At 36.9% G+C, this 17,228-nt stretch overlaps 1 protein-coding gene across 2 annotated transcripts in view; it reads left to right on the top strand.

Moving 5' to 3' along the window:
* Positions 1 to 17,228, top strand: part of LNPEP (leucyl and cystinyl aminopeptidase) — a 105,659-nt gene that overhangs the window by 68,106 nt on the left and 20,325 nt on the right. For both annotated transcript variants that reach the window (XM_060009113.1, XM_060009112.1), the window contains exons 9-11: positions 6,453 to 6,584; positions 8,807 to 8,967; positions 9,202 to 9,290. In XM_060009113.1, coding sequence (XP_059865096.1) covers positions 6,453 to 6,584; positions 8,807 to 8,967; positions 9,202 to 9,290 — 382 coding nt within the window. The remainder of the gene's footprint in view (positions 1 to 6,452; positions 6,585 to 8,806; positions 8,968 to 9,201; positions 9,291 to 17,228) is intronic.

Below are 17,228 nucleotides of genomic sequence, written 5' to 3'. Positions count from 1 at the left end.
CTGGAAGAAGAACAGAAAAAGAAAGAGTCTGAGAAAATATTTAAAGAGATTATAGTTGAAAACTTCCCTAACATGAGAAAGGAAATAATCAAGTCCAGGAAGGGCAGAGTCCCATACAGGATAAATCCAAGGAGAAACATGCCAAGAAACATATTACTCAATCTATCAAACACTAAATACAAAGAAAAAATATTAAAAGCAGCAAGGGAAAAGCAACAAATTACATACAAGGGAATGCCCATAAGGTTAACAGCTGACCTTTCAGCAGAAACTCTGCAAGCCAGAAGGGAGTGGCAGGACATATTTAAAGTGATGAAAAGGAAAAACCTACAAGAAAGATTACCCAGCAAGGATCTCATTCAGATTCGACAGAGAAATTAAAACCTTTACAGACAAGCAAAAGTTAAGAGAATTCAGCACCACCAAACCAGCTTTACACCAAATGCTAAAGAAACTTCTCTAGGCAGGAAACAAAAAAGAAGGAAAAGACCTACAAAAACAAACCCAAAACAGTTAAGATAATGGGAATAGGAACATACATATCGATAATTACCTTAAATGTAAATGGATTAAATGCTCCCACCAAAAGACATAGACTGGCTGAATGGATACAAAAACAAGACTCGTATATATGCTGTCTACAAGAGACCCACTTCAGACCTAGGGACACATACAGACTGAAAGGGAGGGGATGGAAAAAGATATTCCATGCAAATGGAAATCGAAAGCTGGAGTAGCCATTCTTATATCAGACAAAATAGACTTTAAAATAAAGACTATTACAAGAGACAAAGAAGGACACTACATAGTGATCAAGGAATCAATCCAAGAAGATGATGTAACAATTGTAAATATTTATGCACCCAACATAGGAGCACCTCAATACATAAGGCAAATGCTAACAGCCATAAAAGGGGAAATCGACAGTAACACAGTCATAGTAGGGGACTTTAACACCCTGCTTGCACCAATGGACAGATCATCCAAAATGAAAATAAATAAGGAAACAAGCTTTAAATGACTCATTAAACAAGATGCACTTAATTGATATTTATAGGACATTCCATCCAAAAACAACAGAAGACACTTTCTTCTCAAGTTCTCATGGAACGTTCTCCAGGATAGATCATATCTTGGGTCACAAATCAAGCCTTGGTAAATTTAAGAAAATTGAAATTGTATCAAGTATCTTTTCTGACCACAACACTATGAGACTAGATATTATTACAGGAAAAAAGCTGTAAAAAAATACAAACACATGGAGGCTAAACAATACACTACTAAAAAACCAAGAGATCACTGAAGGAATCAAAGAGGAAATCAAAAAATACCTGGAAAAAATGACAATCAAAACACAACAACCCAAAACCTATGGGATGCAGCACAAGCAATTCTAAGAGGGAAGTTTATAGCAATACAATCCTACCTCAAGAAACAAGAAAAATCTCAAGTAAACAACCTAACCTTACACCTAAAGCAATTAGAGAAAGAAGAACAAAGAAAACCCAAAGTTAGCAGAAGGAAAGAAATCATAAAGATCAGATCAGAAATACATGAAAAAGAAATGAAGGAAACAATTGCAAAGATCAATAAAACTAAAAGCTGGTTCTCTGAGAAGATAAACAAAATTGATAAACCATTAGCCAGACTCATAAAGAAAAAATGGGAGAAGACTGAAATCAACAGAATTAGAAATGGAAAAGGGGAAGTAACAGCTGACACTGCAGAAATACAAAGGATCATGAGAGTTTACAACAAGCAACTCTATCGTAATAAAATGGACAACCTGAAAGAAATGGACAAATTCTTAGAAAAGCACAACCTTCCAAGACTGAACCAGGAAGAAATGGAAAATATAAACAGACCAATCACAAGCACTGAAATTCAAAGTGTGATTAAAAATCTTCCAGCAAACGAAAGGCCAGGACCAGATGGCTTCACAGGCGAATTCTGTCAAACATTTAGAGAAGAGCTAACACCTATCCTTCTCAAACTGTTCCAAAATAGAGCAGAGGGAGGAACACTCCCAACCTCATTCTACGAGACCACCATCACCCTGATACCAAAACCAGACAAAGATGTCACAAAGAAAGAAAACTACAGGCCAATATCACTGACGAACATAGATGCAAAAATCCTCAAGAAAATACTAGCAAACAGAATCCAACAGCACATTAAAAGGATCATACACCATGATCAGGTGGGGTTTATCCCAGGAATGCAAGTTTTCTTCAGTATACGCAAATCAATCAATATGATAAACCATATTAACAAACTGAAGGAGAAACCATATGATCATCTCAATAGATGCAGAAAAAGCTTTTGACAGTATTCAACACACATTTATGATAAAACCCCTCTAGAAGTAGGCATAGAGGGAACTTACCACAACATAATAAAGGCCATATATGACAGACCCACAGCCAACATTGTCCTCAATGGTGAAAAACTGAAACCATTTCCACTAAGATCAGGAACAAGACAAGGTTGCCCACTTTCACCACTATTATTCAACATAGTTTTGCAAGTTTTAGCCACAGCAATCAGAGAAGAAAAAGAAATAAAAGGAATCCAAATCGCAAAAGAAGAAGTAAAACTGTCACTGTTTGCAGATGACATGATACTATACATAGAGAATCCTAAAGATGCTACCAGAAAACTACTACAGCTAATCAATGAATTTGGTAGAGTTGCAGGATACAAAATTAATGCACAGAAATTTCTTGCATTCCTATACACTAATGATGAAGTATCTGAAAGAGAAATTAAGGAAACACTCCCATTTACCATTGCAACCAAAAAATAAAATACCTAGGAATAAACCAACCTAAGGAGACAAAAGACCTGTATGCAGAAAACTATAAGACACTGATGAAAGAAATTAAAGATGATACAAACAGATGAAGAGATATACCATGTTCTTGGATTGGAAGAATCAACATTGTGAAAATGACTATACTACCCAAAGCAATCTACAGATTCAGTGCAATCCCTATCAAACTACCAATGGCATTTTTCACAGAACTAGAGCAAACAGTTTCACAATTTGTATGGAAACACAGAAGACCCCAAATAGCCAAAGCAACTTGAGAACAAAGAACGGAGCTGGAGGAATCAGGCTCCCTGACTTCAGACAATACTACAAAGCTACAGTAGTCAAGACAGTATGGTACTGGCACAAAAATAGAAATATAGATCAATGGAACAGGATAGAAAGCCCAGAGATAAACCCACGCACATATGGTCACCTTATCTTTGATAAAGGAGTCAAGAATATACAATGGAGAAAAGACAGCCTCCTCAATAAGTGGTGCTGGGAAACCTAGACAGCTACATGTAAAAGAATGAAATTAGAACACTCCCTAACACCTATAAAAAATAAACTCAAACTGGATTAAAGACCTAAATGAAAGGACAGATACTATAAAACTCTTAGAGGAAAACATAGGCAGAACACTCTATGACATAAATCACTTCAAGATCCTTTTTGACCCACCTCCTAGAGAAATGGAAATAAAAATAAACAAATGGGACCTAATGAAACTTCAAAGCTTTTGCACAGCAAAGGAAACCATAAACAAGACCAAAAGACAACCCTTAGAATGGGAGAAAATATTTGCAAATGAAGCAACTGACAAAGGATTAATCTCCAAAATATACAAGCAGCTCATGCAGCTCAATATCAAAAAAAGAAACAGCCCAATCCAAAAATGGGCAGAAGACCTTAACAGACATTTCTCCAAAGAAGATATACAGATTACAAACAAACACATGAAAGGATGCTCAACATCACTAATCATTAGAGAAATGCAAATCAAAACTACAATGAGGTATCACTCACACCGGTAAGAATGGCCATCATCCAAAAATCTACAAACAGTATATGCTGGAGAGGGTGTGGAGAAAAGGGAACCCTCTTTTACTGTTGGTGGGAATGTAAATTGATACAGCCACTATGGAGAACAGTATGGAGGTTCCTTAAAAAAATAAAAATAGAACTACCATATGACCCAGCAATCCCACTACTGTGCATATACCCTGAGAAAACCATAATTCAAAAGGAGTCATGTACCACAGTGTTCTTTGCAGTGCTATTTACAGTAGCCAGGATATGGAAGCAGCCTAAGTGTCCATCGACAGATGAATGGATAAAGAAGATGTGGCACCTATATACAATGGAATATTAGTCAGCCATAAAAAGAAACAATATTGAGTTATTTGTAGTGAGGTGGATTGACCTAGAGTCTGTCATACAGAGTGAAGTAAGTCAGAAAGAGAAAAACAAATACCGTATGCTAACACATATATATGGAATCTTAGAGAAAAAAAAATGGTTCTGAGGAACCTGGGGCAGGACAGGAATAAAGGCACAGACGTAGAGAATGGACTTGAGGACATGCGGAGCGGAAAGGGTAAGCTGGGACGATGTGAGAGAGTAGCATTGACATATACGCACTACCAAATGTAAAACAGATAGCTAGTGGGAAGCAGCTGCTTAGCACAGGGAGATCAGCTTGGTGCTGTGTGACCACCTAGAGGGGTGGGATTGGGGCGGGGGGAGACGCAAAAGGGAGGGGATATGGGGATATATGTATACGTATAGCTGATTCACTTTGTTATACAGCAGAAACTAACACAACACTGTAAAGCATTTATACTGCAATAAAGATTAAAAACAACAACAACAAAAAGAGCATTTAAATTTATAGTAGCACTGAAGTGTGTTACAGAAATAAGAGAGTAATAGGTATTAAGTAGTAGATATTAAGTTCAGTTATGTGTATCTCATAATCTTGATGACTTAACATTGCTACATTTTTATCAGAAGTGAAATTCATTCAAAAAGTATTTGAGTGCCTCCTCTGTACCAGACATTATTTTAGTCATAGGAATTGAGCTTTTCAGTTTTTCCCTAAATTAACTTACAGTCTAGAAGAGGAAATAAAAATATATCTATAGCAGATGCAGGAAGTATGGTATAAATTGCTTTTGAATATGGAGAAATACGATTTGTGTCTCAAATCGGGTAAGGCTTCACAGAGGAGGCGGTTATTTTAAGACTGGAGAAGATGACGTGCATCAGTGAGTATAGTGTGCCCTTTAGCAGTTGCATGTCTGACTCTGAATTTTTGGTGTATGCTTACTACCCTGTATGTACATTCATATATTCCAAACATATTTGAAGTGAGTCTGCAGGAAGAAGAGAGATCTTGAAAACAACTTCAGCATCATGACATACTAAAATTTGAAATTAATGTACTCCCTAGCAAAGAGACCTTTGAGAGTTCAGCTAGTTTATTGTCTCCAGCAGTGTGCTTTAAGCATTGGAGATAGGGGTGGGTAATGCCACAGAAAATTTGGCATTTTTTAAATTAAAAATATATTTATACTTGTCCTACAGATAGGTTCATCTGTACCATTTTTCCAGAGTCCACATATATGCGTTAATATACAATATTTGTTTTTCTCTTTCTGACTTACTTCGCTCTGTATGGCAGACTCTAGGTCCATTCATGTCTCTACAAATGACCCAATTTTGTTCCTTTTTAAGGCTGAGTAATATTCCATTTTATATATGTACCACATTTTCTTTATCCATTCATCTTGGTGCTCTGTGGTGATCTATATGGGTGGGATGGGGGGGTGGGAGGGAGGTCCAAGAGGGAGGAGATATATGTATACATATAGCTGATTCACTTCATTGTACAGCAGAAACTAACACAACATTATAAAGCAACTATACCCCAATTTAAAAACATATATGTATATAAAAACACTTAACTTTTTCTTTTAAATTTATTTATTTATTTTATTAATCTTTGGCTTCGTTGGGTCTTCATTGCTGCGCACGGGCTTTCTGTAGTTGCGGTGAGCGGGGGCTACTCTTCATTTCAGTGCACGGGCTCTCATCATGGTGGCTTCTCATTGCGGAGAACGGGCTCTACGCACACGGGCTTCAGTAGGTGTGCCACGCAGGCTCAGTAGTTGTGGCTCGCAGGCTCTAGAGCGCAGACTCAGTAGTTGTGGTGCCCAGGCTTAGTTGCTCCGCGGTATGTGGGATCTTCCCGGACCAGGGCTCGTACCCGTGTCCCCTGCATTGGCAGGTGGGTTCTTAACCACTGCGCCACCAGAGAAGCCCAAAACACTTAACTTTTTAACACTAACACTGAAACAGTGAGTAACTGAGAGACCACACAAAATGGCTCATAGAAGAATTAGTGCAAATAGGAATTTACTCCATTAATTCTTTTTCAAACCTCTTAAAATAATTTTTAAGACAATTTCAACATAGTACACAACTGGTTATGTGAGACTAAATAACAGTGTATTATCACTGGGTTATGAAAGTATTTGCTTACAGTGATTGTATTTTGAATCTTAGATTCTTATCTCTATAAACCTATTGTATTCTATTATTTTCTTCCCCTTTTTGCTTTTTTTTTTTTGAATAGGGAGCTTCTCTGTTGTTGATGCTGAAAACTTACCTTAGTGAAGATGTATTTCAACATGCTATTGTTCTTTACCTACATAATCATAGCTATGCATCCATTCACAGTGATGATCTGTGGGATAGTTTTAATGAGGTAAGTGACCTGGATATTTTATTTAGCTCTTAAACTAAGAAGAGAGGAGTTCTTATATTTATGTTTTTATCAAGTATGTAAATAAGCTGTGGTACCAAGGATAGTTATTTAAGAGAGAGGGGAATGGAGCTTAGTATATAAATATTTATGAATAAGAGCACAGAATTAAAAGTCATGAAATGGAAGTCCTGGTCTTAATTGTTGAAAAAATTGCATGAGGCCTTGTGTAAGCATCTTTAGTCTATATCTTAATCTCCATTACTACTTTGTAAGAAAGTTCTCTTTTCTGAATTAGTGTATATTATTATGTTTTCATTATTTGATTTTTTTTTCAAAAATCTCTTTTCCTTTCCTTATGTTTTTGCAGTCTTTCTACCTTACATTCATGATTTTTTGCTCTATACTCTGCCTTATGAATCCTCCTATCTTTTGTGGCCATGTTCCTCTAACTTAGATGATGTATCATAGTCTGGCTGCCATGGCTCCCTACTGCCCTTGGATCATTTTGCTGCTTGGATTTTGTTGTGCCTAGAATTCTAACAAGCAGTGTAATCGGTTACAAGTTATGCTTCATAACAGTGTGTGAACCCAGCCCGCATCGTGCACATATGCTGATGGTGTAGCCCTTATAAGCATTTGAATTTGTTACCCTGATCTAGATCAATGGTTTTTAACGTTTTGGAAGATCACAGACATATTTGAAAATTTGATGAAAGTTCTGGACATATTCCCCCAATAAACCACAGATAGGCAAAACATCACACACAGATTCAACGTTTTATGGATCCTGGGTTAAGAACCCCTGCTCTGGATCTTTTCCATGTGCTCTCTCCGCTCCCTTGCCTTCTCTGAAATTTGGTATCTTCTAATTGTTAACCCTTTTCCCAGAAGATATATCTTCCCTACTGTCTGAGTTCTTTTTGAGAAGAACGATCAGTCCTTATTACCTAAGAGTTGCTTCTAAATCATTGTTTTTCCTCTTATCAGGTAGTAGCATTTCAAATGAAAGCCACATTATTTACTTTATACTCATTGTATTATCTCCTGACATTTAGAATATGTTTCTGCCTTCCTCACTGACTTCAACTTTTGCATCACAGTGTTTTCCTATCCAGATCTAGCCCCTTAACGTCATCCTCAGGTTCTTCAGCATCCACATCAAATTATGCACTGGACTTTTCATTTCAGTTCTGTTTCAGAGACCCAAAAGTGCCTTGCTTTGGGGCAAGCTTGTTTTCTTCCCAACCTCTTGTCCAGAAATAAATAGGTCAGAGCCATGAGAAACATAAGGTTAATCTCACAAAGCATTTGGGAAGATTTTCTCCATCCTTTTCGGCTTTAAATAAATAGGTGTATGTCGACTGAGGTGTAAGGCCTGCCATAGTGGCGTGATACTACAAAACATTTTAAGCACTTGATGATTTGAGTTGCTTGCAAATCCATAGGTAATCTAGAAAAATAATTTGAATCGTAAATTTAGCTCACCTGCTTCAAAGAGGTAGTTCAAAAATTGCTTCTTAATCATTGATACCAGATGTCTTAGGGACAGGGAGCTTTAGAGGGTCTGTGAACCTCTGACACTGGATTCTAGATCTTGTAGATAAATTCATGTATTTTATAGGAAAAAGGGGTATGTGACCATGAAAAACATTCACTGCTGTTCTCTAGAGAGACCTAAAGTCCAGGCAGCCGACCTGTTTGTATCTCACTCCTCTGCTGCTGCTCCCAGGCACTCCCACAGGATGAGCTCTTTAAAAGATGAACTTTAACATTTGTGAAAGCAGAGGGTCTGGGGAATAAAGAGAAATCTGGACCGAGAAATCTGGACCTAGCTGATTCACAGGAGTGAGTAGCAGTGCTTCTGATTCTAGACTGCATATCATTATCCATACCTTCTAAATGTTAGTATTGTGACCTGAAGGAGTGCTTATATCTTCTTAGGGATTTTAATGAACACTCAGTTGGTTGATAGCATATGTGCTGCTTTTTCAACATAGTTCCTCTCTCACTCTCTTTAGTTATCACTTAGCTGTATTCCAGTTTACTTTCCTTTTAGCACTTGCTCAATTACCTAGAGTAAAAATGTAAATTCAACTCAGCATTTGTGCTTCTTTTTTATATTACCATTAAATGTAGTCTCCATAGAATGTGGTAGGGAAAGAGGGAAAGGTACTATAAAATTCTTAGACTGTTTAAGCAAAAATAATTTTTTTTTTCTATAGGTCTCAAACAAAACACTAGACGTAAGGAAAATGATGAAAACCTGGACCCTGCAGAAAGGATTTCCTTTAGTGACTGTTCAAAGAAAAGGAAAGGAACTTCTGGTGCAACAAGAAAGATTTTCTTTAAATATGAAGCCTGAAATTCAGCCTTCAGATGCAAGGTGAGTGCCCTCTCTCTCTCCCCGCTATCTCTTTTGCACCCTCAGGTTAAAGTATTTTTGAATGTTTTGTAATCATAAGTTCTTAAGAAACCTAACAAGATTATCCCTTTCCGGGAATAGCTTGAAAAATGTCACCTTCCTGCCAAAAAAAAAAAAAAAATAACCCAACAAATTATGTGTAACTGACTGAAACATTGGAAAGAGTGATAATCTTCCAGTATTTTCTTTTTACAGCTCTCTGTGGCATATTCCACTATCCTATGTCACTGATGAAGGAAATTATTCAAAGTATCGATCAGTATCATTACTGGACAAGAAATCAGGTTTGGCTATATTTAACACTTTTCTGAAATGAAATTAGAAACAGCATATTTTCTAAAAATTGACCAAGCAGCAGAAAGGAGATTGCACTTTCCATTACACTTTCCAATGTACACAGCTCTCTGAGCTGGTTCTATGAGACACCTGTACAAAATGTGACTAAGGTGAGATTGATTCTATGTATCCTGCATAAAACTGGTCTTTCTTAGTCATGTGAAATAAGGTATAAAAAATTGCACTGAATATGCTAGCAGTTGTGGTAGAAAATAGCGAATACTCTGTTTTTGTATCCTAGATAAATATTTTGTTAGAAGTAGTAGATCAGTTTCTTAAAGTATACTCTGCTGTCTACTCTCTAGGGGTGGGCTGAGGCGACTGCATTTTAATAAGCACCCTAGATGATTCTTATGCATGACAAACGTTGATTCATGAGACAGATTTGTAGTAAATAATTATTACAAAATGTCCTGTAGACACAGTATACATTTTTTGATAATGAGAAGATAGGGCAAGAAATTATGATTGTGGGGGGATAATAAAATGTAAAGATTGTATATGCTGACCCACAAGGAGTCTATAAAAAGAAATTGAAATGTAGTTTCTAACCATCTGTTAAATACCACTGAATGCTACACCACGTATCCTCTTAATTTACATCCTGAAAACATGAGGCTCTTGGGTTCTGCAGGAACCATTAGTGATACTTTAGATTTATGGAAAGGGAAAATTTCTTGTTTGAATTGGATCTGTTGTTCAATCCTATATCTTTGAGAGGGGAGTGTAGCTTAGTAACAGTCTGACTTTGGAGCCACATTGCCTGGTTCAGTTGTATGATTTTAGGTGAGTTATGTGACCTCTCTGAGCCTCTTTCCCTGAGCTATAGAATGGAGAGAGTAATTATACTTGCGTTATAGTGTTATGTGAGGATTAATTGAGCTCATTTATATGAAGCACCTAGAATAATGCCTGGCATATGTTATGTGCTATATAAGTGTTAGTTATCATTATTAATGTTACTATTGAAAAAAAATAATTTTTAAGCATAACATATGCACATTATATAAAATCCAGAAGATGGAGAACAAATCTTATTACCCTATTGTAACTACTCTCATGATTATTTCTTTCTAGTCATTTTTTTAAAATAATTTTTACTTGGTTGATAATGTATACATGTGATTTTTATATCTTACCTTTTTTTTTTTTACATCTTTATTGGAGTATAATTGCTTTACAATGGTGTGTTAGTTTCTGCTTTATAACAAAGTGAATCAGTTATACATATACATATGTTCCCATATCTCTTCCCTCTTGCGTCTCCCTCACTCCCATCCTCCCTATCCCACCCCTCCAGGCGGTCACAGAGCACCGAGCTGATCTCCCTGTGCTATGCGGCTGCTTCCCACTAGCTATCTATTTTACGTTTGGTAGTGTATATATGTCCATGCCTCTCTCTTGCTTTGTCACAGCTTACCCTTCCCCCTCCCCATATCCTCAAGTCCATTCTTTAGTAGGTCTGTGTCTTTATTCCTGTCTTACCCCTAGGTTCTTCATGACATTTTTTTTTTCTTAAATTCCATATATATGTGTTAGCATATGGTATTTGTCTTTCTCTTTCTGACTTACTTCTCTCTGTATGACAGACTCTAGGTCTATCCACCTCATTACAAATAGCTCAATTTCGTTTCTTTTTATGGCTGACTAATATTCCGTTGTATATATGTGCCACATCTTCTTTATCCATTCATCCGATGATGGACACTTAGGTTGTTTCCATGTCCTGGCTATTGTAAATAGAGCTGCAATGAACATTTTGGTGCATGACTCTTTTTGAATTATGGTTTTCTCAAGGTATATGCCCAGTAGTGGGATTGCTGTGTTGTATGGTAGTTCTATTTTTAGTTTTTTAAGGAACCTCTATACTGTTCTCCATAGTGGCTGTATCAATTTACATTCCCACCAACAGTGCAAGAGGGTTCCCTTTTCTCCACACCATCTCCAGCATTTGTCATTTGTAGATTTTCTGATGATGCCCATTCTAACTATGTGAGGTGATACCTCACCGTACTTTTGATTTACATTTCTCTAATAATTAGTGATGTTGAGCAGCTTTTCATGTGCTTCTTGCCCATCTGTCTGTCTTCTTTGGAGAAATATCTGTTGCGATCTTCTGTCCATTTTTTGATTGGGTTGTTTGTTTTTTTAATATTGAGCTGCATGAACTGTTTATATATTTTGGAGATTAATCCTTTGTCTATTGATTCATTTGCAGATATTTTCTCGCGCTTGTCTTTTCACCTTATTTATAGTTTCCTTTACTTTGCAAAAGTTTTTAAGTTTCCTTAGGTCCCATTTGTTTATTTTTGTTTTTATTTCCATTACTCTAAGAGGTGGGTCAAAAAAATTTTGCTGTGATTTATGTCAAAGAATGTTCTTCCAGGCTTCCCTGGTGGCACAGTGGTTGAGAGTCCACCTACCCATGCAGGGGACACAGGTTCATGCCCCGGTCCGGGAAGATCCCACATGCCACAGAGCGGCTAGGCCCGTGAGCCATGGCCACTGAGCCTGCGCGTCCGGAGCCTGTGCTCCGCAATGGGAGAGGCCACAACAGTGAGAGGCCCACGTACCGCAAAAAAAAAAAAAAAAAAAAAAAATGTTTTCCTCTAAGAATTTTATAGTGTCCGGTCTTACATTTAGGTCTTTAATCCATTTTCAGTTTATTTTTGTGTATAGTGTTAGGGAGTGTTCTAATTTCATTTTTTTACACGTAGCAGTCCAGTTTTCCCAGCACCACTTATTGAAGAGACTGTCTTTTCTCCATTGTATATCCTTGCCTCCTTTGTCATAGATTAGTTGACCATAGGTGCGTGGGTTTACCTCTGAGCTTTCTATCCTGTTCCATTGATCTGTATTTCTCTTTTTATGCCAGTACCATATTGTCTTGATTACTGTAGCTTTGTAGTATAGTCTGAAGTCAGGGAGTCTGATTCCTCCAGCTCCGTTTTTTTCCCTCAAGGTTGCTTTGGCTGTTCGGGGTCTTTTGTGTCTCCATACAGATTTTAAGATTTTTTTGTTCTAGTTCTGTAAAAAATGTCATTGGTAATTTGATAGGGATTGCATTCTATCTGTAGATTGCTTTACCCATCTCCCTATTTTCAAAAGGGACCAATAAGGAAATTTTGCAAACCTCCCAATGGTATATAAGTTTTTGGTGGTATTAGAAATAATTGGACAATAAGAAATCTACTTTTATTAGCCCTCTACTTTTTAGCTTAGTTCATATGCCAGTTTCTTAAACTCTTTCTGAGATTCACACCCCAAAGTCTTGCTCATATTTTCCTGCTATTTGCCATTTCCTTCTAAGTCCTTACCTGGCACTCTCTGCTTCCACTGCACAAAAGTTGTTTCAGCAACTCAAACATGCCGCACTGCCTCTTGTCTCTGGGCCTTTACATGTGATGTTTTCTCTTCTGGAAGAACACTCCTGCCTCCTGATTCCTTGGTTTTACTCCTATGCACTCTTCAGATCTCAACTCATCCATTGCTTACTCTAAGGAGCCCTCCCTCACCCCAAGACAGGTTAGATGCCCTACTTATGTGTTTTAATGATATTCTCTACTTTTTATATACTATAAGTACTGTTTTGTTTATATTTATCCCACATTAGATGTATCCCCCATTGAGGGTGGAGATCTTGGTTACACCAATCACTTTTGCAACCTTAGCACCCTATAGGTACACAAAAATTTATTGAATAAATAAATTTAGTCTATAACAACGTGACTCAATTTCAAATCTCACTGTAAAAATTTCTAGGAAAAGCATTCCAACCTTGATGAAATGATACCTTCTGTTTCTCTTCATTTGAAAATATTCTTAGTAAAGGGAAATATATGAAATGCACTATAATATGATTGGTTTAATCTAGAGGTAGAACTGAGCCAATATGTGCTGAAAGCAGTGTCTGCTAATTCCTCTTCTCAACTGTGTTATTTACCTTGCTGCTGCAATTTTAATTCCCGGCAGTTCAGGTTTTGAAAGTCCACACTGAAAATGTCTGTCCTCACAAAAAGTGTTTGAGGACAGTTGGGTCTTCTCGGTTCCTGATGCTCCTGTGAGAACGAATTTTGGTTTAATTGAATTTTAATTTTTTCTTTTCTCAAAAGAAATATAGCCCAGACAGTGACTACAGAGGCTTATTTTGTGCCATATGACTTTAGTACAATGTGTTATCTTGGTGGTTTGTTAAATCTATAGTATATTTTCGTGCATTCTAATGTCAGGGTTGCTGGGTTAGTCCATTAGTTCAATCAAACATAGTTATATGTGGTCAATGCTTTTGTCACTTTTCCCCATGTACATGGATTTTGAATGGTTAATAGTTTTTTTTGCATAAGAAGTGCTGAATGGGACCATTTTTCTAAACTACCTATTGAGGAAATTACACTAAAATGTCTCCCTCTCCCTTCTCTTCCTTCCTTTCCCCCCTCCTCTTTCCTCTCTCTCTGTCTTCCACATTTTATTCAAACCTAATCTCTTTCACTATAGGAAATTTTTATATTAACTCTAACTTGGAACATTCATGTTTCTAAAAGGATATCACTGTGCCAGAAATATTTCTCTGACACTAAAGGACGTGGCATTGAAATGAAAGGCAGTTGAAAACAAGAGGAAGGAGGAAGGGCATGTAGTTAGGATTGGATATTTATCATGTGCCATTCTCTGCTCTTGCCTTTTCCCCCTAATAAAATAAAGGGGAAGAAAGGAGTATTGGAGAACGGAATGCTTTTGAACAGAAGGGGATGCATGCAGTTCAGCTGCATGTATCATGCTAGCCCTCTGGAGCAAGCTACACAGGAAATTTTGCAGCTTTATAGTGAAAACATATTTTTTGTTTCTGTGCTTTAATGTTTCTTTATAAAACAGTAGTTGATTTTCATAACTCATTGACAAATGTTTTTTTAAAATCCCTATTAGATTACTTAATCTGGGCTTCTGCCATTTAACATTGGAGTTGCTCACTCTTGTTTTACTACTCAGTGGACTGTGAAAATTGAACTGTTAATCTGTTAATGATTATAATAAATTAAAAACATATGAGGATCGCCTCATCCACATTTGAGCTGCAGGATGTAGTTACCTCCCTTGTGTGCAAAGCTATTATTTTTTGATACCTGTGGTTTTAAGGTCCTCCATTCTGGATCACTCAGAAGACCTGAAAGAGACTAATATGTTGATTCTTTAAATGATAAATTTCCTCTCTATGCTGTGGCTGCACTGCTTTATATTCTGTCATCAAAATGACAGTAATAATTTCAAGCACACTCCCAGCTGTGTTCCTCCAATCTACCATCTGGACTTGGCTAGGTTTACAACATGGCAAGTTGCTTATCAGCGAAGATACTCTGTATTTCAATATTTTCCTGTATCTATCCAATGGGAATATTGCCATACTTATCATTCCTTGCCTCCTTTGTTGGGAAAGGGAGATTTGAAGCTCTTTAGTTCTTCTTCCCAAGGTCCTTTCTTCATAAAAGCTCTGTAGGAAATTGTGTTTGGTGACCCGGAGAGTGTTGATATTTTTGCGTTAGCTAATGATAAAGTTAATTTCATTAGTCATAGGTTTGTTAAAAATATCTCCAACTTGGAGCAGCTACTGTTGCCATCACAAATAAACCTTAGAACTGCATTCTGCTCTAGAAAAGGAATAAACCCTATTAATGTAATTAATCTTTCCCATCTGTTGCTATAGCAGCAATAAAACAAATTAGTATGGAGTTGTTTTTAATGAAAAAGACTGATTATCTGATATGTCATGTTAAGACATGATCAGAATGTAAGTCTTTCCATCTTAAAAATCTTTTACAGTTTCAGTAGAATTAGAGTAACTAAGGCATTAAGAAAATCTGATAAATTTAAATAATTCATGCTTTTGAAGTTGATCAACCCTAAGACTTCAGGTACTAAAGGGTTTAAATGTGTTTCCAAAGCATTTTATGTGTAAAAACCTTTATATATAATTATTGTGATAGTGAATATTTTAAAACAGCCTAAATATTTCCAAATAGGAGATTGGTTAAGCTGTGGTAGGTCTTGAAATAAAATATTCTGAAGATACTTGAATACTGCATATGAAGACAGTGGGAAAATGGCAGGAGGTGAAATCTGATAGGTGAAAACGCAGTATAAAATAAATGTATATAGATCCAGTGTATTAAATATTAATTCACTTAAAATGTTTATAGGAAAAATCTTGGCAGGAAATATGCCCCGTAATGCTTTTATCGTCTGAGTTTAGATTATTTTTCTTATCTCTACTCTTTCTCCTATAATTTAAAAAATTGTATTCTCTACTTTAAAATGGGGAAGAAAACTTACATCATAAACATCTACAAACTTTATTTAGATTTGTTTGAAACAGCTTACCATGACATAATTGTTTTGTTCATTCGTTAATTCACTGAGTATTTTTTGAGTACTTGCTAGGAATATTGTTCTAGTGCTGAGGGATTAGCAGTGCACAAACTAAAGCTCATGGGGTTTATAGTCTAATAAATATTAAACCTTAAGATGCTTAGAAGCATACCCTTAACTATTGTTTTAAATTCACGTCCTCACTGCCAACTTTGAAGGACATTTCTTGATTGGTAATTTTAAACGTTTTGAGAATTCCTATATATATTTTGTAGTCCAGCTTTTGTAGTAATATTTTTTATAGTCACATATTTTTAGCTTCTTGTTAATTGTATGTTAATTGAAATCATTCCATATAAATTTCTAACAATTCTCTCAGCATTTATATTTAATGGTAGGGGCCAAAAAATGCATTATCAATTTTCTATTATTTTAACTCAGTAATTTCTTATCTGTACTTAATGAGACCTTAGTCCTTCCCTAATGTTTATTTTGCTGTCTTTGAATTATGTGACTTTTTTTTTTAACATCTTTATTGGGGTATAATTGCTTTACAATGGTGTGTTTCTGGTTTATAACAAAGTGAATCAGTTATACATATACATATGTTCCCATATCTCTTCCCTCTTGCGTCTCCCTCCCTCCCACCCTCCCTATCCCACCCCTCCAGGCGGTCACAAAGCACCGAGCCGATATCCCTGTGCCATGCGGCTGCTTCCTACTAGCTATCTACCTTACGTTTGTTAGTGTATATATGTCCATGACTCTCTCTCGCCCTGTCACAGCTCACCCTTCCCCCTCCCCATATCCTCAAGTCCGTTCTCCAGTAGGTGTGTGTCTTTATTCCTGTCTTACCTCTAGGTTCTTCATGACATTTATTTTTCTTAAATTCCATATATATGTGTTAGCATACGGTATTTGTCTTTCTCTTTCTGACTTACTTCATTCTGTATGACAGACTCTAGGTCTATCCACCTCATTACAAATAGCTCAATTTCGTTTCTTTTTATGGCTGAGAAAAGGGAACACTCTTGCACTGCTGGTGGGAATGTGAATTGGTTCAGCCACTATGGAGAACAGTATGGAGGTTCCTTAAAAAACTACAAATAGAACTACCATATGACCCAGCAGTCCCACTACTGGGCATATACCCTGAGAAAACCAAAATTTAAAAAGAGTCATGTACCAAAATGTTCATTGCAGCTCTATTTACAATAGCCCGGAGATGGAAACAACCTAAGTGCCCATCATCAGATGAATGGATAAAGAAGATGTGGCACATATATACAATGGAATTTTTTGTGTGTGTGTGTGGTACGCAGGCCTCTCACTGTTGTGGCCTCTCCTGTTGTGGAGCACAGGCTCCGGACGCACAGGCTCAGCGGCCATGGCTCATGGGCCCAGCCGCTCCCCAGCATGTGGGATCCTCCCGGACCGGGGCACAGACCCGTGTCCCCTGCATCAGCAGGCGGACTCTCAACCACTGCGCCACCAGGGAAGCCCGAATTATGTGACTTTTTAAATGG

This window comes from Delphinus delphis, chromosome 3 (genome assembly GCF_949987515.2).
Source record: "Delphinus delphis chromosome 3, mDelDel1.2, whole genome shotgun sequence".
NCBI classification, from domain to species: domain Eukaryota; kingdom Metazoa; phylum Chordata; class Mammalia; order Artiodactyla; family Delphinidae; genus Delphinus; species Delphinus delphis.
Note: the sequence above shows the minus strand (reverse complement) of the source record. Positions and strands in the feature narration are given on the sequence as shown.